The sequence below is a fragment of the Natator depressus genome, chromosome 2 (assembly GCF_965152275.1).
Source record: "Natator depressus isolate rNatDep1 chromosome 2, rNatDep2.hap1, whole genome shotgun sequence".
NCBI lineage: Eukaryota > Metazoa > Chordata > Testudines > Cheloniidae > Natator > Natator depressus.
This window is the reverse complement of record NC_134235.1, coordinates 6,110,175-6,135,131: the sequence shown is the minus strand read 5'-3', so window position 1 is coordinate 6,135,131 and position 24,957 is coordinate 6,110,175. Positions and strand designations below refer to the sequence as shown.

The 24,957-nt window shown below is 49.9% G+C and overlaps 1 protein-coding gene and 1 long non-coding RNA gene across 4 annotated transcripts in view; one reads left to right on the top strand and one right to left on the bottom strand.

Annotated features, from left to right (window-relative positions):
- The first annotated feature begins 5,850 nt into the window (after positions 1-5,850).
- Positions 5,851-24,957, top strand: part of LOC141982062 (uncharacterized) — a 156,741-nt gene continuing 137,634 nt past the window's right edge. For all 3 annotated transcript variants that reach the window (XR_012637941.1, XR_012637942.1, XR_012637943.1), the window contains exon 1: positions 5,851-6,147. This is a non-coding gene — a long non-coding RNA (uncharacterized LOC141982062). The remainder of the gene's footprint in view (positions 6,148-24,957) is intronic.
- On the bottom strand, positions 18,231-24,852 carry ARC (activity regulated cytoskeleton associated protein). The gene is made up of 3 exons (XM_074943750.1): positions 21,325-24,852; positions 20,512-20,671; positions 18,231-20,080 (listed from the first exon to the last, which is right to left on the bottom strand). The coding sequence occupies exon 1, from the start codon at positions 24,235-24,237 to the stop codon at positions 23,020-23,022; it is 1,218 nt and encodes a 405-aa protein (XP_074799851.1). The 5' UTR covers positions 24,238-24,852; the 3' UTR covers positions 18,231-20,080; positions 20,512-20,671; positions 21,325-23,019.

Here is a 24,957-nt window from a genome sequence, read left to right as displayed (position 1 = left end):
TCTCAGGTAGTTGAAAGCAGCTATCAAATCCCCCCTCATTCTTCTCTTCTGCAGACTAAACAATCCCAGTTCCCTCAGCCTCTCCTCATAAGTCATGTGTTCCAGACCCCTAATCATTTTTGTTGCCCTTCACTGGACTCTCTCCAATTTATCCACATCCTTCTTGTAGTGTGGGGCCCAAAACTGGACACAGTACTCCAGATGAGGCCTCACCAATGTCGAATAGAGGGGAACGATCACGTCCCTCGATCTGCTGGCTATGCCCCTACTTCTACATCCCAAAATGCCATTGGCCTTCTTGGCAACAAGGGCACACTGCTGACTCATATCCAGCTTCTCGTCCACTGTAACCCCTAGGTCCTTTTCCGCAGAACTGTTGCCTAGCCATTCGGTCCCTAGTCTGTAGCTGTGCATTGGGTTCTTCCGTCCTAAGTGCAGGACCCTGCATTTATCCTTATTGAACCTCATCAGGTTTCTTTTGGCCCAATCCTCCAATTTGTCTAGGTCCCTCTGTATCCTATCTCTGCCCTCCAACGTATCTACCACTCCTCCCAGTTTAGTATCATCTGCAAATTTGCTGAGAGTGCAATCCACACCATCCTCCAGATCATTTATGAAGATATTGAACAAAACCGGCCCCAGGACCGACCCCTGGGGCACTCCACTTGACACCGGCTGCCAACTAGACATGGAGCCATTGATCACTACCCGTTGAGCCCGACAATCTAGCCAACTTTCTACCCACCTTATAGTACATTCATCCAGCCCATACTTCTTTAACTTGCTGACAAGAATACTGTGGGAGACCGTGTCAAAAGCTTTGCGAAAGTCAAGAAACAATACATCCACTGTTTTCCCTTCATCCACAGAATCAGTAATCTCATCATAGAAGGCAATTAGATTAGTTAGGCATGACTTGCCCTTGGTGAATCCATGCTGACTGTTCCTGATCACTTTACTCTCGTGTAAGTGCTTCAGGATTGATTCCTTGAGGACCTGCTCCATGATTTTTCCGGGGACTGAGGTGAGGCTGACCGGCCTGTAGTTCCCAGGATCCTCCTTCTTCCCTTTTTTAAAGATTGGCACTACATTAGCCTTTTTCCAGTCATCTGGGACTTCCCCCGTTCGCCACGAGTTTTCAAAGATAATGGCCAATGGCTCTGCAATCACATCCGCCAATTCCTTTAGCACTCTCGGATGCAACTCGTCCGGCCCCATGGACTTGTGCACGTCCAGCTTTTCTAAATAGTCCCTAACCACCTCTTTCTCCACAGAGGGCTGGCCATCTACTCCCCATGTTGCGATGCCCAGCGCAGCAGTCTGGGAGCTGTCCTTGTTAGTGAAGACAGAGGCAAAAAAAGCATTGAGCACATTAGCTTTTTCCACATCCTCTGTCACTAGGTTGCCTTCCTCATTCAGTAAGGGGCCCACACTTTCCTTGGCTTTCTTCTTGTTGCCAACATACCTGAAGAAACCCTTCTTGTTACTCTTGACATCTCTTGCTAGCTGCAGCTCCAGGTGCGATTTGGCCCTCCTGATTTCATTCCTACATGCCCGAGCAATATTTTTATACTCTTCCCTGGTCATATGTCCAACCTTCCACTTCTTGTAAGCTTCTTTTTTATGTTTAAGATCCGCTAGGATTTCACCATTAAGCCAAGCTGGTCGCCTGCCATATTTACTATTCTTTCGACTCATCGGGATGGTTTGTCCCTGTAACCTCAACAGGGATTCCTTGAAATACAGCCAGCTCTCCTGGACTCCTTTCCCCTTCATGTTAGTCCCCCAGGGGATCCTACCCATCCGCTCCCTGAGGGAGTCAAAGTCTGCTTTCCTGAAGTCCAGGGTCCGTATCCTGCTGCTTACCTTTCTTCCCTTTGTAACTGCTCCCACAGGCGCTGACTTTGTGGGTGTGCCAAGGCGGGGAGCACCCATGGGAAAAAAAGAGTGGGTGCCCAGCACCCACTGGTGGGCCCCACCGATCAGCTCCTCCCCTTCCCATCCAGTTCCTCCCACCCGCCGCTGATCAGCTGTTCCACAGCGGGCAAGAGGCACTGGTGGGGAGGTGGAGGGGTGGGGGCAGGAAGAGACGGACCAAGGGTAGGGCATTTGGGGGAGGGGGCAGAACAGGGCGGGAAGAGGCAGGGCCGGGGAAGAGCGGGGGCAGGAAGAGGTGGGGTGGGGCCTTGGGGGAAGGGGTGGAGTGGAGGCGAGGTCTGGGGTACAGCGGGGGTGAAGCACCCCCAGGGAAATCAGAAATTCGGCACCTGTGACTGCTCCCTCCCGGCGTGACAACTTTCCCAGGTGTAGCCGTTTGAGTCCCCAGGCTCTCATTCACCCCTTCTTTGTCAGTGTGGGGGGTTTATCTATCCCATCCTAGGGCCTGAGCCGAAGCCTTGAGAGACTCCCCTTGCCTTTAATGGGCTTGGGTCTGGCTTGTTGTGTGGGCCATGATCTGCGAGCCAGTGTCACCTCCAGGTCCTCTCAAGCTGTTGCTTGTTTTTAGAGCGGCTGTGGATGGGTTTCCATCATTGCAGGGAAATATTTAAATCACCCCCCATCCCCCTGTCCACAATGGCAGCCCCAAACAACGCCAACCTGTATGAAAGAGTTTGTGTCAATATCTGTTTCTCTAAAGTTGGTTATTGAAGAGAAGCTACATTTGGGGTCCGAATGACCAGCCATCATCCCTGCAAAATGCCGTCCTGCCTCTTCCAAGCTGTTGGCATAAGAAACATCCAACATCTATGGCAGGGACCCAGTGGAGGCCTACGTGAATGGGCTGGCTTGGCCCCAGTCCTCTTAGACACAGGTGTGCATATCACAAAGCCACCGACGGTCAGAGCTGCCAACTCTGCAGGTAGCCTCAGCAGAAAAGCTAAGGACGAGAGGCCTGACCCAGAGCCTGCTGAACTCAATGGGAGTCTTTCCCATGACGTCAATGGGCTTCGGATCGGAAGCTCAGCGTGCATGGAACCTGTTTCCCTTTTCATCCCTGGAGCGTGTTCCTGGAGATCAGGGTTGAGGTCCATTGGCACATCAGTAGGCAGAGGACTCTAATCCCACGCTATACAGTAGGACCTCAGAGTTACAAACACCAGAGTTAGGAACTGACTGGTCAACCACACACTCATCTGGAACTGGAAGCGTGCAATCAGGGTACAGCAGAAACAAAAGCAAAAACAAAAAAAGCGCAAATACAGTACAGTGTTGTGTGAAATGTAAACTATTAAATAAAAAGTTTTAAAAAAGGATTTGACAAGGGAAGGAAAATGTTTCTGTGCTTGTTTCATTTAAATTAAGAGGGTTAAAAGCATCATTTTTCTTCTGCAGGGTAAAGTTCCAAAGCCGTATTAAGTCAATGCTGAGTTGTAAACTTTTGAAAGAACAACCAAACAACCCTAACGTTTTGTTCAGAGTTACGAACAACCTCCATTCCCAAGTTGGTTGTAACTCTGAGGTTCTACCCTGGATCGGTGATAGACTGAGGCACGAGCCACCAGTGGCTCATTAGTGTATCACCTGCAGCTCTTTGCAGCATGTGATATTAAAACATGGTGTGATTTCATTATTAACCAATCTAAGTTATTAACCAGTCAGTATGCTTTTACTAGGTTATTAACCAACTGTAGCTGATAAAATATTCCTACTTGGTCAGTCATTTTGCTGTGAGAATAATATATATATAGAGAGAGACTAAATATTTCCCCTGTTGTACTGTTTAAATATGAATCTATAGTGCTATATTAAATGGAACAATGAATTCACACGACTGTGGCTCTTTTGGGTAATGCTGATCTCTAATTTGGCTCCTGAATCACTGAGGTCTGAGTATCACTGCAGGAGCTGTATCACATGTTGGTATTAGACCAGTGCTAATAGGACATTGGGAAGCAATCATTTTCCGGCTCCCCCTGTCTCCATCAGCAGGGAAATTGGCTTTTTAGGGGTTAAAGATTCAGCATTCTGGCCTTAAAAATAAACTTGGGCCTGTTTTTGTTGGTTATGGGAAAGATTTTTTTTAAAAATCTTAGATCTTGGGTTTATTTTCTCTTTCTTTTTCTTTCTCATGTGGCCTGAGAACCTAATTCCTGAGAAGTCAAAGGCATAGCCATTCTCATCTTGGGATGCCAAGGAAGCAGTCTCCCTAGCAACAGAAACTGTGGAGGCATTTGGATCTGATTAACTCCCCATCCCATTCAGGTGCCTTTCACTCCCTGTGGTGGCCTGATTGAGGAATTAACTGCCCTACATTTTGCTGTAAGTGCCCTGGGGGTCAGGGTTGCTTTTCAGTGTTAATCCTCAAGCTGACCTCTACTAGAAACCAGCCAGCTGGCACGCAATTTCCTCATTCAAACTCCAGCTAATGAGAAATCTGCTGTGGGGCGGGAGTAAGGGCTCCAGCTGACAGCCCTGGAGATCAAAGTCCTTGGCTTATGCACAGAACAGGTGCAGCGTGGGCTGTAGCAATGCAAGCTTTCCATAGGCTGCCCCACCGATGGGCCTCCACCCTGACCTTCACTCTAGTAAGAGCAGCTCTAGCCAGTGAGCAGTTCAGTCTCTGGGCTTGACACTGCCCAGAAGGATGCTGATTAGCGTGGCAAAGGGGTTTGCATGGACAGAACTCAGACCTCCGTGTTCTAATAGCACAGGCTACTAAGCTGAGCTCCAGGAAAATCTCCTCTAGCTGGTGACAGCATTGGCCATATGACACACAGTGCACCAACAGTGATTCCAGATCCAGCAGAGGGCTAGTGTGTACGAGCACTGCTGCCAGCTCATTACAGTACAGTAGTGGGGTGAGGTAGTTAGTGGGTAGCTTGGTATCTCAGGACTTGTGATCAACCTTTGATAGTGAGAGAAGCTTTGAGATGGGGAGAAAACATCAGGCATCTTCGTAAAACAAAATACAGAGCCTTCAGAATACATACCACCCCTCACCCCTACTCAGTACAGACTCGTTTGTTTCAATCTGCCCTCCATGTCTGGCAAACCCTCCATGCACTTGTCTTTCCTACCACTTAGGCTTCGTCTATGTCCCCTTTCTCTCTCCAAACTCCTGTCGCTCACCTGGGACCGTCCTCCTCTTTCCCCCCTTCCCACGCACTCCTCAGTGCCGGAGTGAGAGAGCCTTCTCCTCTGCAACTGCAACAACCTGTTGGTATCTTTCAAGCCCATAGACTCCCCATCTCCACTTCAAATGCCAGCTGAAAAAGTCTCTTTTCTTCCTCACATAGACGGTGAGTTTGAATTTCTCCCTCCCTCTGCTTGTTATTTGGCTATATGCTATCTAGCGTCCATGAGCCAGTCGCTATGAAAGGTGGTGCCCAGAGATGGGTGACTTCTGGCTCACTCAGATGGGTGACTTCTGGCACCGAGCCACAGAAGGAAAGGGGACACAACCTGCCCACAGAATAACTTTGCCTCCTCATCAGACCCCACTGACAAATTCAAAGTTGTAGGGCAAGATTTTCAAAAGCCTCTAGTCATATGGGGTGCCTCCATTTCTGGGGGCTCCAACCTGAGAGGACTTTAAAGGGCCTTCACCCTTTTCAAGCTGGACACCCCAGAAATGGATGCACTCTAAACCACTAGTCCTGTTGCATTGCAGTTGCAAATCCCTTTCATTCCTATAATGTCTGTATCACGGGAAAGCCATTAGCTGCATTTCCATCTTGCATCAATCATTAAATCATGTTTAATAAGTACGAAAAGGAGGTGAATACGTGAAACTCAGGCTCAGAGCATCGTTTCTTCATTGAGATATGAGGGGAGGAGACAGTGTTGCCCAGATCCAGAGAGAATCTAATACCCTTTTTTTAGCAAAGGCAATATTAATATCGTATACGAATGTGAATATTCAGGATGGGAATCTCTGCAGACAGCAGCCTAACTGGCGCCGTAATAACCTACGTCTCGTTTCCATAGAGACTTGGGCCGTTTTTGCCAGCAGCGAAATCCTGATTGACACCTAACACCTTCTGAGAGGTAGAACCCTGGTGTCATAGAAACGGGCTCTGGATGTGCATTAAAGCCTCTCACCGCAGGGCGTTGTTTTTGTTTCCCTAAGTCAATTGTGTGCCAGCAAAAGACGGACTGGATCGACAGCTCTGGAGACAGAGGGCCCATCTTTATTCCACCAAACAGGTACAGAGCAGGCAAGGGGCCAGTCGTCGCTGGGATGATGGGAGGGGGGCGAGTGGGTGGGGAAATAGAGACGCCTGGTTGCTTTCACTGAACAGAATTGCGTGGGGTAATCCAGATTATGTGCTGACTTCACAACGCGTGGATGGTTCTGGAGGGCTCTTCCCCGTAAACAGGCAAAGATGGTCTCCTCATACCACACTGCAGTGGCTGGTCTGCTTTCATTTCCAGTGTGAATTGGATGGCACGGCGGGGTGATTGGGAAGGGGGCCTGGGATTGTTCCATCTCTAGGTTGACAGTTCACACAGCAAATGAGTCAGACCTGAGAATCCAAACTCCCCCATGAGAGGGGCTGTGTGGGAGTGGGAGCTGCTGCCCACTCGTGATTTAGATCCAAAGTCCTGAGGGGGCCATTTCCGGATCCAGATCAGGGTAAGGGGAGGAAGGATGGGGGGAAAGAATCCATAAGGCGCCTCTTCCTGGTGGTTCTCTCTCCTGGCCCCCACATCAAACCAGCTCTCCCTCCCTCTGCCCACGTCGGTGCCCCTCACCCACCAGCCCTCCTGCCCCAGCGGTCACCCCTGACTTCCTGCAGGGGCCTTCATTCTCTTCCCTCTGACGGGGGCAGGAAGGACAATTGGGGGGGATGCCACATAGTCTCACTGGGCCTTTCAGAGGGTTGATAGGTAAAGGCCACCCCTTCCCCACACCCAGAACATTCATGAACGCGTCCTCTGCTCCCCACAGCAAAGCCTGCTCCAGCCATCGCACTGAGCTACAGGCCTCAGAGGCCCTACTCTGTGTTCTCATGGGGGGCACCGCCCCCCAAGGGCTGGTGAAGGAAGGACCCCTCTGATCCCCCCCACCCCCAACAGGCCGGGAGATGGAGAGGAGCAAGAGTCACTGCCCCACCCCAGAAGACAGGGATGGTGAGGGGAGCAGAGAGGCTTGGCTGTGAAGGAGGTTAAATGTGGGGCTGGGTAAGAAGGAAGGTACCTGGGAAAGGTGGGGCTGGGTGGGACAGAGGGAGGAAAGCCAGTTGGCTGGGGTGACATGGATCTGGGCTGGGGTGGCGGGGGGCGCTGGGAGGGGCGGGATGAGAAGGTGCTGGGAGGACGCACGTCTGGTCCCGCAGGACAACAGGAAAAATGCCGGGAAGAGCCCAGGCTGGGGGCCAGGCCTAGCATCCAGTCCCAAAGGGAGCGGCAGACTGCAGGCACCCCGACAGAAAACACCCCTGGCTAACGGGGTGCTGCTCTTGAGGGGCAGAGTCTGCGCTGGAGCCTGTAAAGCACCAAGCTTCTAGCTGCCCCTCCCCACCAGCACTGCTCCAGTTTCCTTTGGCTCCGCTGGGGCTAGAACATGCCACGGCGGCATCTCATCCCCCCTGGACCCTTTCCCTTCCCTGCCCAGCCAGCTCCACTGGCCAGTGCAGAATGGGGGCAGGGGTACAGCTAACCACTCCCCATCTCATGCACAGAGGCGCACAAGCAGGAAGCTGCATCCACACTTAGGCGATTGCAATTGTAATTGGACCCCCCATTGCCCCCTTTGTTCCCTGGCGCAAGGCAGAGCTATTACCTGGCTTTTAGACAGCACTCTCCAGCTCTGCCCTGGCACAAATTCCCTCCTGCTTCCCCTACAGCTCCGTAAATCTACCTAAGCCCTTGGCTCTTATTGGGTACATCCACACTGCATTGTAAAGCTGGTCTCACCGCCAGGCTGACACGTCCATACTACACTACGCAGCCCTTCTAACTTGCGTCTGTGGCTTGAGCTGCATCCACAAATGACGGGGTTTGGACCCGAGTCTCAGTGATACTTGGGCTCTGATCCACCCTGCTAGCAGTGTCATAGTATGCGGGTCCGGAGTGCTTGCTGCCCTGAGTCAGACTGATTTGTGTGTGGATGGAAGGAGGGCCGTGGGCTCAAACCTGAGTCACAGCCCGGACTTAGTCTGCAGTATAGACATGCCCATTGTCTCCAGCACCCTCTTGTGGCTTCCTGATCTTCCCCTACCCCAAGTATCTTCCTTTGCCCCCAGCAGCCTCTGGCTTACGTTCAACAAGGGGCTGCCCCATTAAGTCATTGGACTTTGGATCAGGCCCCAAATATTCTTTCCTTCCTCCTTCTAAAATGTCCGACAGCGACCCGGTAATGAACTGAACTCAACACCACATGAGTTCAGATCCCCACCCCGGTGACTTATCCCGCCAAGGCAGACTTAGTGCATTAACTCTTAGGCATGGGTATCCTTACGACCAAGCACTTTAAACTGCTCCTTGTGTCTAACTTGCAGCTGCCTGGATGCAAAAGATCCATTTTTCACATTTCAAAAGAGCATCATTAAGCCCCTTCCAACCTTTCCCATTCATTGCCATGTACTAGTTGGTTGTGACCCTCCACTCCAGAGGTGCCTGCATTTTAGTGGGGCTCTGTGCATATAGTTTGTGTAGGATATAATGATCCTGTGTTACTGGTGGCCAGGGAAATTGATAGCCCACAGTGTGGCTGGTTTGGGTTCCCTCCAGAAGCGATGGGAGCAGGCACTGAATACAGCATAGTCAGTCATGCAAGCAATGGGCTTCTGTGGGTACCACGGTAACTCGCTGAATAGACCTCATTGTGACATTGCACTCCATAATGGTTTATGGTAATATGTTTATAAGTGTCAGAGTAACAGCCATGTTAGTCTGTATTCGCAAAAAGAAAAGGAGTACTTGTGGCACCTTAGAGACTAACCAATTTATTTGAGCATAAGCTTTCGTGAGCTACACAGCTGTAGCTCACGAAAGCTTATGCTCAAACAAATTGGTTAGTCTCTAAGGTGCCACAAGTACTCCTTTTCTTTTTGTTTATAAGTGTGAACTAGAATATGCTTCATGCAAAAGGTCTCTTGTAAGGTATCATTACAAAGCTTATAACCCACTGAATATATTCATTCTATTTGTATGAATATCTCGTTCTTGTATCTGAAACTAGGAATATGAAGTATAACTCTGAGGTCCTATTGTAATTATGCAAATTGTGAGCCATTAATGGTGATTTAGAATCTTGATGGCTCCCATTGATTAGGACAATTGGTTGTAAATGGCTCTGTTTACTTGTAACCCTTCCTGTATACCTGTGTGCCAGCCAGTGGGTAACAAAGTCTTAGTGACATGTGACCATATCACCTGATACTGGAATCCATCTTAAACCTGGTGCTTTTCCATTTAGAAGGAGGGGTGGAGACCCAGAGAGACAAAAGATTCCCGCCTTGTGCCAAATATATAAAAGGGGGTGAAACAGAACAAAGGAGCTTCCAGTCATGAGAAAACCCCTAGTTTCCGTCTAAGATGTCTGCTGGAACTAAGCAAGGACTGTACCAGGGGAAAAGATTGGGCCCAGACTAGGAAGGAGTCCAGTCTGTGAAAGAAGCTGTCATAAATATAAAGGGAAGGGTAAACCCCTTTAAAATCCCTCCTGGCCAGAGGAAAAATCCTCTCACCTGTAAAGGGTTAAGAAGCTAAAGGTAACCTCGCTGGCACCTGACCAAAATGACCAATGAGGAGACAAGATACTTTCAAAAGCTGGGAGGAGGGAGAGAAACAAAGGGTCTGTGTCTGTCTGTATGCTATTTTTGCCGGGGACAGAACAGGAATGGAGTCTTAGAACTTTTAGTAAGTAATCTAGCTAGGTATGTGTTAGATTATGATTTCTTTAAATGGCTGAGAAAATAACTGTGCTGAATAGAATGACTATTCCTGTCTGTGTGTCTTTTTTGTAACTTAAGGTTTTGCCTAGAGGGATTCTCTATGTTTTGAATCTAATTACCCTGTAAGGTATCTACCATCCTGATTTTACAGAGGTGATTCCTTTACTTCTATTAAAAGTCTTCTTGTAAGAAAACTGTATGCTTTTTCATTTTTCTAAGATCCAAGGGTTTGGGTCTGTGGTCACCTATGCAAATTGGTGAGGATTTTTACCAAACCTTCCCCAGCAAGTGGGGTGCAAGGGTTTGGAGGATTTGGGGAGGAAAGACGTGTCCAAACTACGTTTCCCAGTAAACCCAGTTAAAGTTTGGTGGTGGCAGTGGAAATTCCAAGGTCAAAGGGTAAAATTAATTTGTACCTTGGTGAAGTTTTAACCTAAGCTGGTAAAAGTAAGCTTAGGAGGTTTTCATGCAGGTCCCCACATCTGTACCCTAGAGTTCAGAGTGGGGGAGGAACCTTGACAGAAGCTTATTAGAACATCTCTGAGGGTGAGATTTTATCTGTAATCTGTTTCTTAATGTATTGGGCTTAGACTTGCATGTTTTGTTTTATTTTGCTTGGTGACTTATTTTGTTCTGTCTGTTATTACTTGGAACCACTTAAATCCTACTTTTTATACTTAATAAAATTACGTTTATTTATTGATAAACCCAGAGTAAGTGATTAATACCTGGGGGAGCAAACAGCTCTCTATAAGTGTTATAGAGGGCAGACAATTTATGAGTTTACCCTGCATAAACTTTATACAGAGTAAAACAGATTCTTTTGGGGTTTGGATACCATTGGGAAGTGGGTGTCTGGGTGCTGGAGATATGTGACCTGCTGAGCAGTTTTTGGTTAAAGCCTGCAGCTTTGGGGGCGTGGCCCAGACCTGGGTGTGTATTGCAGCAGGCTAGCATGTCTGGCTCAACAAGGCAGGGTTCTGGAGTCCCAAGCTGGCAGGGAAAACGGGCTCAGAGGTAAATTCAGCACATCAGGTGACAGTCCCAAGGGGATCTCTGTGACCTAACCCATCACACTCATCATAACCATCCCATTATCTGAATGCCTCACAAACATGAGCAGCCCTTATCTTCACAATACCCCTGGGACTGGGAAGTAGAAAAGTATTAGCCCCCTCATACTAATGAGGAACAGAGACACAAGGTAGATTAAGTGACTTGCACAAGATCATAAGGGAAATGGGTGGCAGAACACAGCAAGGGAGCAGACCTGGTGCTTGGGAGACAAAAGTTATGTTCCCTACTCTGCCCCACAACTTCCCACTGACAATGTGACCTTGGGGAAATCATCCAGTTGCTCTATGCCTCAGTTTCCCAACTGGGACATGTGGGGAATTTCCCGTTTGTAACATGAGGCTAATGCATGTTGTGAGGCTCAAAGCTGTAAAGGTTTGAGGTGTTCAGATACGATGGGCTGACACCAGCACCCTAGATAACTATGAATTGAACCCAACTCTCCTGGGTTCCAGCCCAGTGCACCATCCCTTCTTACCTTCAATTCTTACATACAACACAGCACCCTACAATATTACACCTCTTCCTCCCAAGAGACACCAACAAGGGGTGTCCCATTCCAGGCAATATACCTAGTTCCTCTGACACGTGTTGCACAGAGCTCCTCCCAAAAGCCAAGGCACTCTCTCCCAAGCAATGACTGGTTGTGTGTCGGAAACAGTTGGGTTTTTATGGCTTGGATTATTTGCTATTTCTCAGCAAGCTCACAGAAGGTCTCCCTGCATCTCACGAGAGGGCGGCTGTTTGGTGGGTGCGGGCTGCGCTCGGTGCCGGAAGCCAGAATGCAGCTCTCGGGTGGAGGCAAGGGAATAGTTATTTTCAGTTCAGAGTTTGCCAAGGTTAATTAGAGGCTTGTTCGAATTCCCCAGGCCCTAGATGTGATCCATTGAAACAGAGTCCGGTAACGGATGAATACGAGGAAATGCTAACGAAAGACACCAAGGCACTGGCCTAATAAATGTTGGGTTCACCTGCCTGTTTGCTAATGACAGGGGAGAAAATGATTCCCTGTTCACGTTCCTTAGCACATGTCTGAGTGTGGCCCCAGGCTTAAGGATCAAGGGGGACAGAATGAAATGCCTTTCCTTGGGGCGGGCTACTCCATCCGTGCAGCAGGGACAGAGGGGTAGGGGTATAGCACCATTCAGGGAGCCAGGCTTCAGGAGTAACCTACAGTGTCCTGTGCTGGGTGGGTAATCAGTGACTAAACACACTTCCTCACCTCTAGGGCACCCCTTCCTGCCCAGGCGCGGCATTGCAGGGGACTTTGTCCCTCTCACCCTCTCTGGCAGGCACTTTCTCAGTCGCAGGGACCGCTCCCAGACGGCCTCTTCCCTGAATTCTCTCACTGGGTCTTTTGTGGCTCAGCCTTCTGGCCGAGTCATGCAACAGTTCAGTTCCCATCTGGGGTTCAGCTCCAAACCAAAGGTCCTTTACCCACTCCAGGGGATCAGCTCCAGTCCGAAGTCATAGATTCATAGATATTAAGGTCAGAAGGGACCATTATGATCATCTAGTCTGACCTCCTGCACAATGCAGGCCACAGAATCTCACCCACCCACTCCTGCGAAAAACCTCTCACCTATGTCTGAGCTACTGAAGTCCTCAAATCGTGGTTTAAAGACTTCAAGGAGCAGAGAATCCTCCAGCAAGTGACCCGTGCCCCATGCTACAGAGGAAGGTGAAAAACCTCCAGGGCCTCTTCCAATCTGCCCTGGAGGAAAATTCCTTCCCGACCCCAAATATGGCAATCAGCTGAACCCTGAGCATATAGGCAAGATTCAACAGCCAGATACCCAGGAAAGAATTCTCTGTCATAACTCAGATCCCACCCCATCTAACATCCCATCACAGGCCATTGGACCTATTTAGCATGAATATTTAAAGATCAATTAATTGCCAAAATCATGTTATCCCATCATACCATCTCCTCCATAAACTTATCGAGTTTAATCTTAAAGCCAGATAGGTCTTTTGCCCCCACTGCTTCCCTTGGAAGGCTATTCCAAAACTTCACTCCTCTGATGGTTAGAAACCTTCGTCTAATTTCAAGTCTAAACTTCCCAATGACCAGTTTATATCCATTTGTTCTTGTGTCCACGCTGGTACTGAGCTTCAATAATTCCTCTCCCTCTCCGGTATTTATCCCTCTGATATATTTATAGAGAGCAATCATATCTCCCCTCAACCTTCTTTTGGTTAGGCTAAACAAGCCAAGCTCCTTGAGTCTCCCTTCATAAGACAGGTTTTCCATTCCTCGGATCATCCTAGTAGCCCTTCTCTGTACCTGTTCCAGTTTGAATTCATCCTTCTTAAACATGGGAGACCAGAACTGCACACAGTATTCCAGATGAGGTCTCACCAGTGCCTTGTATAACGGTACTAAAACCTCCTCATCTCTACTGGAAATACCTCGCCTGATGCATCCCAAGACCACATTAGCTTTTTTCACGGTCATATCACATTGGCGGCTCATAGTCATCCTATGATCAATCAATACTCCAAGGTCCTTCTCCTCCTCCGTTACTTCTAATTGATGTGTGCCCAGCTTATAACTAAAATTCTTGTTATTAATCCCTAAAACGCATAACCTTACACTTCTCACTATTAAATTTCATCCTATTACTATTACTCCAGTTTACAAGGTCATCCAGATCCTCCTGTATGATTTCCCGGTCCTTCTCTAAATTGGCAATACCTCCCAGCTTTGTATCATCCGCAAACTTATTAGCACACTCCCACTTTTTGTGCCGAGGTCAGTAATAAAAAGATTATCCTTTGCCTGTCTTGGGCTCAACTTCAATTCTTCCCCCTGGTCAGAGAACTGACATCTCCCTCCCCCAGGCTTCTCCCTGCTGGGCGTCTAAGTACCACATAAACTGACCTTACACCCTACTGGGCTTCTGCCTCATTCCCTGGTCCTCAGGGCGCTGCTCCAGGCTAGGGCCCCACCACAGGAGCTAACCCTGCTCCTGCAGCTCTGCTTCCTGGCCACAGTCCATCCCAATGACTGGACCTGACTGCAAGAACTCCCCCGAGCTCATCTCTCCCTGGTGTCACCGCCTCAGCTCCTTGTACAGCCTAGCTTTGCCTTCCCTGGCCAGCAGGCAATTAGTTAATCACCTCCCCAGTTTGGAGCATGGCTAAGTTCTCTCCCTTGCCTTGCAAGTGATGGGGACTAAGCCCCATCACAATGATCTTACAGCAGCTGTTAGAGATGGAAATGTCCTAATGGGTCATCTAGATGGAGGGAGGGCCTCAATCTTCATCCCCACACAAACCGGCTCACAGTGATTTGTGTCCCTCCAAGCCCATCATCCTTTGCAGCTTCAATTTTTTTTAATTTGAATATTTTATCCATCGAGAATAAAGTAATTTCAAATGATACTGTTGGGGCAGTGCTTTGTAGATGGGGTGCAGCCGTGAGGGGCGACAGGTGGTGGTGGGATGCTGGGTGTTGGGAGGAGGCTGCCAAGTGAATGGGGAGCAAGGATGGAGGTGCTTGGTGCTGCTGGGAAGGGGGTGTGGGAATTGAGAGCACTGGGTCATGTGGGGTGGAGGTGCGGCTGGTGGCTGCTGGGTGCTACCAGGTGGACGGGGGAGCTGGCTGGGATTGTGGTGGGCAGTGGATAATGGGGCTGCCGTCATGCAGGGTGCGGGTGCCAGGTAGGAGGGTGTCACTGGTGGGGGTTGCTGCCTCCCTGGGGAAGGTGCCGCTCCAGGGTGGCATGGAGCTGACAGAGTGCTGAAAACAGCAGGTGCTGCGGGAACCAGGAAGCTGAGTGGAGAGGGATGAAATCACCCCACCCCTCTCCCTGTTGTTATTTTGTATCGTGCCTCTCCCCTTACCCCTCTCCTCTCTAAACTAACCATTAATAGAAAGCCAACACAAAACCAGCCACCTGAGCATTCAAGCTTTACTACAAAAATAGTTTGTTGCATGTTTCAACTGAAGGCCCAGTCATGTTGTGAGGCCCTGTCCCAGGGCTGGGTGTTTTGGGTTAGCACCTGAGAACTCCTCTCCTGCCCTAGTGTCACCCAGCACTCTCCCTGTGGAGGGGCAGGTGAGGCCTCTTATCTCATCTGGTGGACCCTGATTGGCTACTGCTTCCTGCCAGCCCTTCTAGTCACTGGAGGACCAAGCCTTGTTGGTTCTGACAGTACCAGACCCTGAGTGACTTCTCTAGGCTGTGCTCAGTGGTCTAAACTCACAGCCCCTCTTTTCCAGGTGACACTCTCCCTTCAGGATGGGATGTCGGGGGGCAGAAAAAGCCTGGTATACCCTGTCACAGTGACTTACAGGTTGAAGAGGATAGAAGTCACACCAACATAGACTGCCTCTAGATTCCCTGCTGAATTTGGGCTGGTATCACAATGCAGGGCAGGGTCAGAGTTAAGGCCACGATTTTAACATTGGCATGGTGTTTAAACTGGTAGCCTCACTCCACCGCTGTCTACTGAGTGGAGTTAGAACTGTTCAACTACGTGTCAGTGGCCCTCTACTGCTAAGCCCTGAAGGAGATTCTCTTTTAGCTCAGATGGTAGGAAGCCTGTTTTCAACAAAGGAGAATATGAGTTCTACCCCTACCGGGGCCACGAAATTTTGCTTTGTCAGAGTATGCAGCGTACACACTGGATGCCTGCCTGTGGCATCCCCTGGAATGGACGTGGGACAATATCATCTCCAGTGACCAGAGTAGCAAGCAGGCTAGTACGGCAGTAGTTATTGCAGCATCATAGTGGCATGATGAGTGGAGCTGTTGTAGCCTGTTGTGTCAGTAATGTAGGGTTTGGTGCCTTCCTAGTTACCCCTTGCCATACCGCAGCATAATGGCTCCGGGGAGCAGCCTCCTTCTGCGCGCACCAATGCCTGATTTTGACAACAGTCAGTCAATATGATTGACAAGATTGACCATTCCAATTTCTTTGTTTAAAAAACAAACCAAACAAACTAACAACAAAAAACCCAACAACCCAGAGATTTTAAAAAATACCATCCAAAAATATTCGAATAGGAAGGCCCAGATTGGAAAGGTCCCACCCACTGCGTTCTTTATGGTGTCCTGGCCAGTCAAAACCAGGGGATGAAAAGCAGGCTTTAAACAAACCAGAAACAATGGTTGTTTTCCGCTCTCTAAAGGCCTGATCCAAAGCACCATTGCAGTCAGCTGAAAGACTCCCATTGACTCCAATCCAAAGCAGATCAGGCCCCAAGAAACTTCAGGAAGGGTCCTGTCCTAGTTTGGTCAAGGGTTTCAGGTTGGTTCCATGTCGATTGGACTCAATCCAGTCGCAGCTTGTGAACATCCCTGGGGACTCCCTAATGGCTGAGCTCGGAGCTGTAATAAGGCATTTCTTTGTTAATTGGAGGTTTAAGCCCCGTGGCTCCCCAGGGACCTGTGGGCTGCCCCAGCAGAAAATAGGTAAACAACAATGATTTGGCTGTGGTTGGATTAAAATTCAGATGGGATTGACACAAAATTGAAAACCTTGCTAATCTATAAAGCCCTCCGTGCTCCAGGCTATTGTTTATTGTTGAACTTTACGGGGAATAGATTTTTTTAAAATATTTTATTTTAACCTCCACTAGCGTAGCTTTGTCCCTCTTTACTGGATGAGATGGTTACTGAGTAGGTGTAAGACCGACAGACAGACCCTGGTCGTTGGTAGGTAGAATTGAACCGGGGACCTCGGGAGCTTAGTGCACGGGCCTCTCTGGCATGAGCGAAAAGCCAGCTGCCTGTTAGTTAAAGCTGTAGAGCAGACTCATTTTCTGTCTCTCTCTAAGTGGTCTTGGTGCCACTAGATGGGACACAGAACCACACCCAGAAGGGCTTGTCTACAATGGCACTTTACAGCGCTGCAGCTTTCTTGCGGAGGGGTGTGAAAAAGCTCCTCCCTGAGCTCAGCAAGTTTCAGCGCTGTCAAGCGCCAGTGTAGACAGCGCGGGTCCCGGCGGTGGTAGCTATGCCCCTCGTGGAGGTGGTTTATTAGGGCGCTGGGAGAGCTCTCCCAGCACTCTGCCGTGACTACACAAGCCACATTAAAGCACTGTCGCAGCAGCCAGTGTAGACTAGCCCATAGGCATGGAGGCTGGACTAACCCTCACCCTTAAAAGAGGTCCCTCCAGGTCAGGTTTGAAGTGTAAGAGCAGTGCAGAATCTTGTGCCGTGCTATGGAGAAAGAGCGATCTCCAGCTCGGTCAGTCCAGCACATTTCAACAGCCCTAAGTTCACTTCAACTACTGGGCTAGATTCTCTTCCACGGTATGGTCCCTTTACACTGCCCGGGACCCAGTCAATGGAAAATATCTGTGGTGTAGACAGATTTCCCAGCTGGAAAGGGCCACCATAATGGCTCTCCACTTCTCCTCCTCGCTGCTCCCACATAGGGCACTTGGGGAAGATGGGCATGGCTTGCGTGCTACTGGGCTCTGGCTATTCTGAGCTGCTGATCCCCTTTGGGCAGTTGAGCGTAGTTAGAGCAGCTTGGAGGCAGCCATAACTTGCCTCTGATTGGACCCAGAATTGGGAGAGGACAAAGGTGACTGTAACCAGACAAATGCCTCCCCACCCTAGATGGCTCTGCAGCATTCTGCCTCAGTTTCCCTTTCTCCCAGCACCCCTTCAATTAACTCCACCAATCCAGAGTCCTTAAAAACATCCCTCTTTGGGGTCTAATTTAGTTGTATAAAATTCACAACACTCAGTCCTGGGACTTCTCCCCAGAGAGGATCCAAGACCACTTTTCCCCGGAGCCAATCCAGACCTTCCCACTGAGACTTCCCTTTCTTTTGGCAGGCCCTGCCTGGCTGGAGTCATTTGGCTCCTGAAGTCCAAGACTCTTCTGCCACCTTCTTCTCCCTGCAGCCTGCCAGAGCTTTCAACTCTCTGCACCTTCACACTCCTGCACCCCTCTTCCTCCAGCTCTTTATAGAGAGGCTGTTAATGAGGCCCAGATGGACTGGAGCTGTTGCCTCTTAAAGGGCCAGGCCACCCTCTAATAGTGACTTAAAGCCATCTTTGTCCTGCACCTCATATCCATGCAGAGCAGAAAACAAAGATCTGGGACCCCCCTTTTGATAATTAGATTGCCTGCTGCATCCAGGATGGATGCAGGATCCGCAGGGTTACAGGGAAATATGTACTTTAAAATAGCATTTTGTTCCTGCAGATACGACGGTAGGATTGTAGGGGGTTAAATAATTTCTTCTGGGTGGGAAAATTCAACTTTCCTCAGGCTAGCGTGTACCTCGCTCTGCAGGGAACGAGGTAGGTAAAGAACGGAGAGCAAGAAGAGGAATAGTGTAAGCAGATGTTTCAGCGTTTTATTAAATAAATCTACAAAAGGCTCTTTTCTAAGAACAGACTTTGCTACAATGGCAAACAGAAGGTGGTGGTGTTCTTTTGACAGATTCCAGCGACTGACACCCTTTGGGGGAGTCAGTAATGCCAGGGTGACACATGAGGAATAAACAAGCCAATACAGTCAGAATTAGGTCAAGTTATTTCACCGTGCAAAGACCTTTGGCTTCTAACCCAATGTAGTGAATACAGTGACCTGTAATGACACCATACAGTCACCTTTTATACAATACCGTATGAATTAATAAGATCTATAGTAAAAATAAACCTATGTAGCAGCTTTGTCAGAGTTAAATGTAAAATTGCCTGACAAAATGATACAGTAGTTGAATTCTGTTTCGGTTCCACAGACACAACACACACCAACTCACACACGTCAGTCTGCCCTGGGACAGAAATACTATCAGTCCTTTCAAGAAGAGCTGGTTATATAAACCAGGGTGCTACAAGTAAAGCTCCAATCTGCTAGGAGCAACCAGTGAAATAAAACCAGTCCCAGAGATCCAGTTCTGCATACTCCAAAAGGTCAGGTGAAAAAACTCCCAGGGCCAAAAAGTGCCATGGCTTGGTTAGCTTCATTTATTTAACAAAGTGAGAATAAATGTTCAGGAAAAGAAAATGCCCAAAGACAATGGCAGTGGATATTGAGGGTCCCTGAAAAAGCCTTCGCACTGAACACTGCAAAACAGAAAGGATTTTTACCCTTGTGGTCTACCTAGCTGCCAGCTTCCTGTGGCATCCACATAATCTGGTCCCCGGGCATTTTTGCTGACTGATCATTGGAGTATGCATCAGATATCATCAGTTCAGTCAAATGTAACAAAATGCTGCAGAATTTGGTTATTGGGATTGATTTGGTTGCTCAGCGCACATACACACACACACGCACACACACACGGGACGGGTGGATTTGGAAGAAATAAGAACCGACCCGACCCTTCACCCGACACATGAACCAAAACTTTCTTGATGTTCAAAAAAGTTGGGTCAATTTCACTAGCATGATTGTTTTTCACACCCCATTACACTTCCTGGTTCTGGCCGGAAAGAAAAGCACCAAAGTAGCACAAGAAACCCACTTCTTGCGGTAATTCTGGCCCATCCAGAAGCAGGAAGTGTCTGTTATCTCACAAGAGGGTCTGTTCTTGTGAGCTGACCGGCCCAGCTGTGCAGACTCACATTGTTCAGACAAGCATCTGGCTTCCAGGATGCTTTTCTGAACCTCCAAAGCTATTGAGGTTTGACCATGGCTACCTGCATGAAACGAAATTACCCACACTTAGCTCAAATGAGTTAAAACATTAACAACCAGGAGGGTTCGTGGCCCGCTTGAATCTGTCGCTTTCGGCAAATTGAATCAGAGCAGGATTTTAGTTCACAACCAAGGATCGATTCTTTCCTCCAGGCCCCTTCAGCCTCCAATTCCCTGGGTGCAGTTACTCCTAAATCAGCAGGGAGTATTGTGCAGTTATAGCACAACTCCAGCGTTCCTGCTGTCCCCAAGGTCCAAGGACCAGCTTGTTTCTTCATGCCCACTTTTGCCTTTCCTTCTATACAGAGCTTGGCCTACTGAGCGTGGCCCAGCTTTGACCAGCGCCATCCCTGGAGCTTTTTCTGCTCAGCGGAGGTAGCTCCCTCTTTGACGCTTCATCGCCGTGTCTTTCAAGCCACTCTTTCATCCCATCACCTCTTTCTCTGGCAGAAGGCTCTTCTGGGAGTGCTGAGGTCTCCCGTTCTTCCCAATGGAAACAGCGGCTCTCGGCCGTACAGAAAGAAGCTCAGCAACGGTAGCAGCAATCCCTAAAAGCAACAACAAACAGGATTAAGTGGAGGGTGCAGGATGGAGCAGGGGCTGGAGGGAGGGAATACTTTCAGGGCTAGGACACCAGGGTGGAGCCTGGGCTCTGGGACCCTGCGGGCTGGGAGGGTCCCAGAGCTCGGGCTCCAACCCCAGCCTGGACGTCTACGCAGCCCCGCAGCCCCAGTAGACTAGCCCCGGCCAGCCGTGGGGTTTTCTTTGCTGTGTAGACATACCCCCGGTGGCGTGGGTCAGACCCTGATGGCTGCTTGGTGGCCTGAATGTCATAAGGAGAAGACAAGGCTGTGATGCCCACTCCCCCTCTCAGGAATAAACTCCTCTGGGTGGTGCATGCAATGGCATCGAGCACCCTTCAGCACTTGGCATCAGACCCTTTAGGAGGTTCGGAAAGGTCTGGCCGAGCACTAATTACCTGGTCTGGGTGTTTCCCTCAGGACTGCAGATGAGGCACACGGTGGCTTTGACTTCGGACATCTGCTCCCCCTTGCTGAACCCTTGGAATTTAAGCCTCTTTTCTTCTGCGTTCGGAGCAGTGTGAAGTGAATTCTTCAGAGGAGGGTCTGAGTGAGTCACTGTAACAGAGTAGATAATACACGTGAGCCACAGTGACAGATACTATTTTGCATTGACACTCTGTCATCCATTCCCACAGATCTCAGCTTGCTAGTGTAAAGATCCCCCTTCTGCACTGACATTCAGTCACAGCCAAGCAAAGATGTCTCAGCAGCAAGGAAAGAACGCTTGCTCTCTGTCCCAGACATGGGCAAAGTCCCCGGTCCTGAGACTCAACTCATGCTGCGTAGGTTACTATCCCCAGGACTTGAACTTGGAACCTCTTAGTCTAGAGGCAGTCGCTTATTCAGCTGTGCTAAAGAGGGAGCTGATAGGTTGCTTAGCTAACAGGAGGAGTCATCATTCCTGTTCTAAATGTCTCACCCCTCCCCTCAGGACATTATCCCACAGTTCAATGCATTTAATTTCCCTTTGCTCGATCCGCTCCCATTACTCTGAGTTACTATACCCGCTTGGGCCATGCTATGCCATCACCATCCCTCTCTCTGACGTTACACGCTTCAGCGGCACACCTAAGTTTAGGGGCCGAGGTCAGTCTTGGCGCAACACCCCTGGCTTCAGTGCTGTGAGACCCACGCACCCCTGGGCTGAGTTAGCTCCTATGACACCTGCCTTAACACTTGCTAATTGCAGAGTGGGGAAGTTGTCTTACCTTCAGCCTCTGGGAAGGAGTCGCACCCAAAGGCTTTCAGAGCCACCGGGGCAGCTGCGGAGTCCCAGGGAAATTCCAGCTACTCCTTGTAGTTTCTCTTTTCCTCTCACGTGCTGATGCTGCCTATTAGGTGCTGGATGCTATGCAGTTGCTGAAGTGCAACCGTCAGTGGTGTGGGGCACTGTTGTTAGCACACCCCCAGTAAAGCCTTCCTCAGTACGTTAGCCAGGCCTGAAGATCAAGAAGGTCCAAACGTCCTGTCTCAAAGTCCCATCTTCATGCTTTAGTCAAATTGCAGCCAGTTCTGGTCTTTGATATTTAACGTGGAAAAGTAGCACAGAGCCCAATTTCAGCTCCATCTAGTACCAGCTTGCAGAACGAAGGGGCTGGTTTAGAAAGTCCATCGGTTTTAGACAAAGTTCATCCATCAGACTCCTCATACCTAGGACATCAGACCTTCCAAAAGCAATGTGTCTGTAGATCTGCCATCAAGGAGTCTTCTTTGCAAGCAGGGTCTGGGACCCAACACATGTAGCACCTCTTAACTTTGTTTCTGATTTCCTGTGGCAAAGTTCCACAGAAATGGACTTCTGATGTCCTATTGTACTGACATCTCCAATGGAGGGGCCTTGCTTTGCTGTTTGGGGGATATTTGCTCTGAGTTCAGGGTGTGTTTGTTTGATTTAAAAAAAAGAATAGGAATTTACCCCTGTACAACGCTGGTGCCTTGTCTGATTGCCCCATCTCACAACCCCAAAGTAGAAAGATCTCTGGCTTATCCCCATTCATCTGCCTGGTCCTGAATCTTAGCTAGAGAAGACTAATGCAGCAAGGAACAAAGGTTTAGTTGCGCCCAGTCTAGTGGTGAAACAGCATGTGCTGAATTGCCACCTGGAGGGACGGTGGGAAGCAAGTCTGGGCTTCCCTCTCCATGGTAGCAGCGGACATGGGATGAAATTTCCCTTGTTGCTGCAACGGCCTGTTGGCATGGGTCACCCACGGGGAGAGAAGGAGCTGAGAAAGGGAGAGAACCCCTGGGAGGAAAAATGAGAGCAGGTGCCCGGTGAGATACAATGTCAGGTGGTAAAATTGATCAAACCCCTTAAAGTTGCCATTTGCAAGTTCTAGGCTCACTTCGAAACCATTATGAACTTTAAAAAAGTTTCTGCCCTGAAGCTTTGGTGGGAGATTGCGAAGGAAGCAGAAGCCAGTGGCTTCTTCTTGGGGTGGACAAAGTCCCGTCAGTATGACAGAGACAGGCAAGTGTCAAAACAAGGATGTTCCACTTAGGAAGGGGACCCCTCTCCAGAGGATACGAGACTGGTGGGTAGGTGGGAACTCTTGGTCAATAGCTGCACCTGTTTGAAGTCCTTGAAAGGCGCCAGCATAGGGTGGCTGCCTCTGCAGAGGGGAACAGTCTAGCTACTCCAGGAGTATCATAAAACTGTCCACCCCACAGTGGTTAAAAGAGTATCCTCAGACTCGCACCACCCCTGTCACATGACTCGGGTGAGGCGGGCAGCTACGTTCTCACGTGGCCCATCCGTAAACAAAGTTCATTCCTCTGCCGAGGGCCACTGGACTGAGTCCAGCCATGACTGGTCACAGCCAGAACCTCTCGCTAAGGAGAAGCTTCCTAAATCAGCCCCCTCCACACCTTTGTATAATACAGGCCAATCCCGTAGTTATACTAGCTCATATCACCGTAGCTGGTGGGCTAGGGGGCTCGGGTTGCGTCTCATCGCTGGCAATGGGACTAGCTGTGGTTGAAGGTGTCAAGCTATCAACTGAGTCCCCTGGCTGATGCTCTGGGGTTCTCTGGGGGGTCGGCTCTTCTGACTGGTCGAAGTCACTTAGGACTTCCTTCCCCCTCTGGATCAACTGCTCCAAGGTCTTGGGCAAGGGGTGACTCAGGAAGCGCTTGAATTTGGGCCGGAGGGTGCCTACCACATACTGGATAATCTCCTCCTCCTCTGCATCAGTGTAGAGTGTCTGATACAGGTCTCTCTTACGCCAGAGGAACTCATCCAGGGGTTCCCCCTGCTTCTGGGGTAGATCCAGCTCCCGTTTGATGGCATCCCTGGTCAAAGTGCCCTCGCTGTACTGCAGGAACTCCTTCTTGAACTCCACCCAGTTCTTGACTGAGTCCTGCTTATACTCCCACCACTTTTTAGCTGGGCCGTTCATGTGGTTTTGGATCTGAGAAAGCCAGTACTCCTCAGTCCCTCCCACCTGCTTCAGATATTCCTCCAAGTGGCTCAAGAACTCCCGGGGGTCCTCGAAGATCTGGGTCTCCACCGGGGAGGCCGGAGCGTCCTCCGGGGCGGTGATCCACTGGTAGGAGTCGTGGGGCTGGGGCATGCTAGTTATCTCCCCGGGAGAGGGAGTCAGTGCATACATTTGGCTCATGTCAAGGGCGTAATCATAAATCTCCCCGTCATTGCTCCTGCCCTCCGGGCCTCCCACCCCAACGGAGACAGTCTGCCTGGCATGGTCCGCGGGGCCATATTTACCCCCCATAGCCTCCAACCGGTCTGCCCATTTCTCCAGGCGGAAGAACACCTCCCTCCAGACATTCATCTCCCTCTTAACCCACCTCTCCAGGTGGGCAATGGTCTCCTGGCATCTGGCCAGGCAGGCCTTGATGGACTTTTTCCACCTCTGGTTGTCTGTGGATGGGACATGGTCCTCCAGGTTATTCTCTAGCTTCCCCACTGATTTCTGCAAGCCTTTCAGCTCCCTCTCCACCTGCTTGGACACCTCCGTGAGGAGGTGCCGGTGGGTCCTCCTGACGTGCTCCAGCATCTCAGTCCTGCACTTCCCTATCTGCAGGATCACGTTGGGCTTATTGGCTACTCCGCGGTGCCCCTGGAAGGTGTGGACGCTCCCATTGGTGATGCTATCCAGCTGCATGGTTCCTGTGGCGTGAGCAGGCTAAACCGAGCAGCAATGCAACGGAGCTAGAGGTAAAGCCCTAGTGGTTACCCCGGGCTTTTAATTTAGTGACACTCCCGCCCTGCTTTTAAATCCTCTCCCGAAAGGCACACACCGCCCCCTCTTGCCTCCCCAAGTACGTCTCACACAAACACAACCGAGTCAGATATCACCCCAAGGAGAGCTGTCCAGTCCTCTTTGCAGCCAGCCGGAGTCGGTGGCAAATCCGTTCAGGCCGCTCCCAGCGTGCTGGTCCCACGCGCCTAGGGCGACACTGTCAGGCAGTGAGCGCCTGGGAAAGAGAGGGCGTCCCGGCCTGGGATCTCCCTCCGTGCGCCGTGTCTGCTGTCCTCTTCCGGAGTGCGGGATCTTGATCAGCCGAGAGTTCCCTCTGCCGAAACACACACACAGCTAGAAGCTGCTGGCTAATATCCTAGCGATTTCTCCTTTGCCTTCCAAACTGCTGCTAACTTCGAGCGCCGGGCGAAAGCGACACAGAGCTCTATCGCTTCCCGGTCGGAATTGCTCCTGTCTCAGGCATTCCCTTGTACTTATACCTCGCACAGCTCCCCATGTGGGCGGCTCCCTGCCTCTTCCTCCACTCGCAGCTCCGCGCTCATTGGAGGAGAGCGGGCCCGGTGGCTGTGGCAACCCAAATCTTGGCAGCACTCCCTTTGCTTCCCGCCCCCTCGCACACAC